The following is a 415-nucleotide window of genomic DNA, read 5'->3' on the forward strand; positions in this document are numbered from 1 at the left end:
ACAGCCCGGAACTCATCTCTGAAGAACCGCACTTCCATGGCCTCCGCGCTTGTCTTAGGAGAGAGGAAGCACGAGAACACTGCTTCCTCCCCAACCACAACCTGGACGGGCTTGTCTGGTCCCATCACCTGCCACTGGCCTGTGGAAGGAAGCACAAGAGATAACTGAGCAAAGACCCTCTCAGTGTGTCCTACTCATGGCTGTGTGAGCCCAAGGGTGTGACAGCCACATTATCTCCTTTCCAAACCAGTGACCTGAATCTGTACATTTCTTACACTTGATAGAGCACTTCCACATCCATTACTTCATTCTGTCTTCACAAACATCCCAACAGGCTTATGTTATTGATATTCCCATTTCCAAGATGAGAACACAATGTCTCAGAGAGACTGAGAAAGTTAATCAGGAGCATGAG

General features: G+C 48.7%; 1 protein-coding gene across 1 annotated transcript in view; it reads right to left on the reverse strand.

Annotated features, from left to right (window-relative positions):
• The window catches only part of LOC109378630 (butyrophilin-like protein 8), a gene marked incomplete at both ends in the record, with an annotated part of 14474 nt that extends 14335 nt beyond the window's left edge, over nucleotides 1-139 (reverse strand). The window contains 1 exon segment of the mRNA XM_019634945.1: nucleotides 3-139. Coding sequence (XP_019490490.1) covers nucleotides 3-139 — 137 coding nt within the window.
• Between the last annotated feature and the right edge of the window lie 276 nt (nucleotides 140-415).

This window comes from Hipposideros armiger, unplaced genomic scaffold (assembly GCF_001890085.2).
Source record: "Hipposideros armiger isolate ML-2016 unplaced genomic scaffold, ASM189008v1 scaffold_2297, whole genome shotgun sequence".
NCBI lineage: Eukaryota > Metazoa > Chordata > Mammalia > Chiroptera > Hipposideridae > Hipposideros > Hipposideros armiger.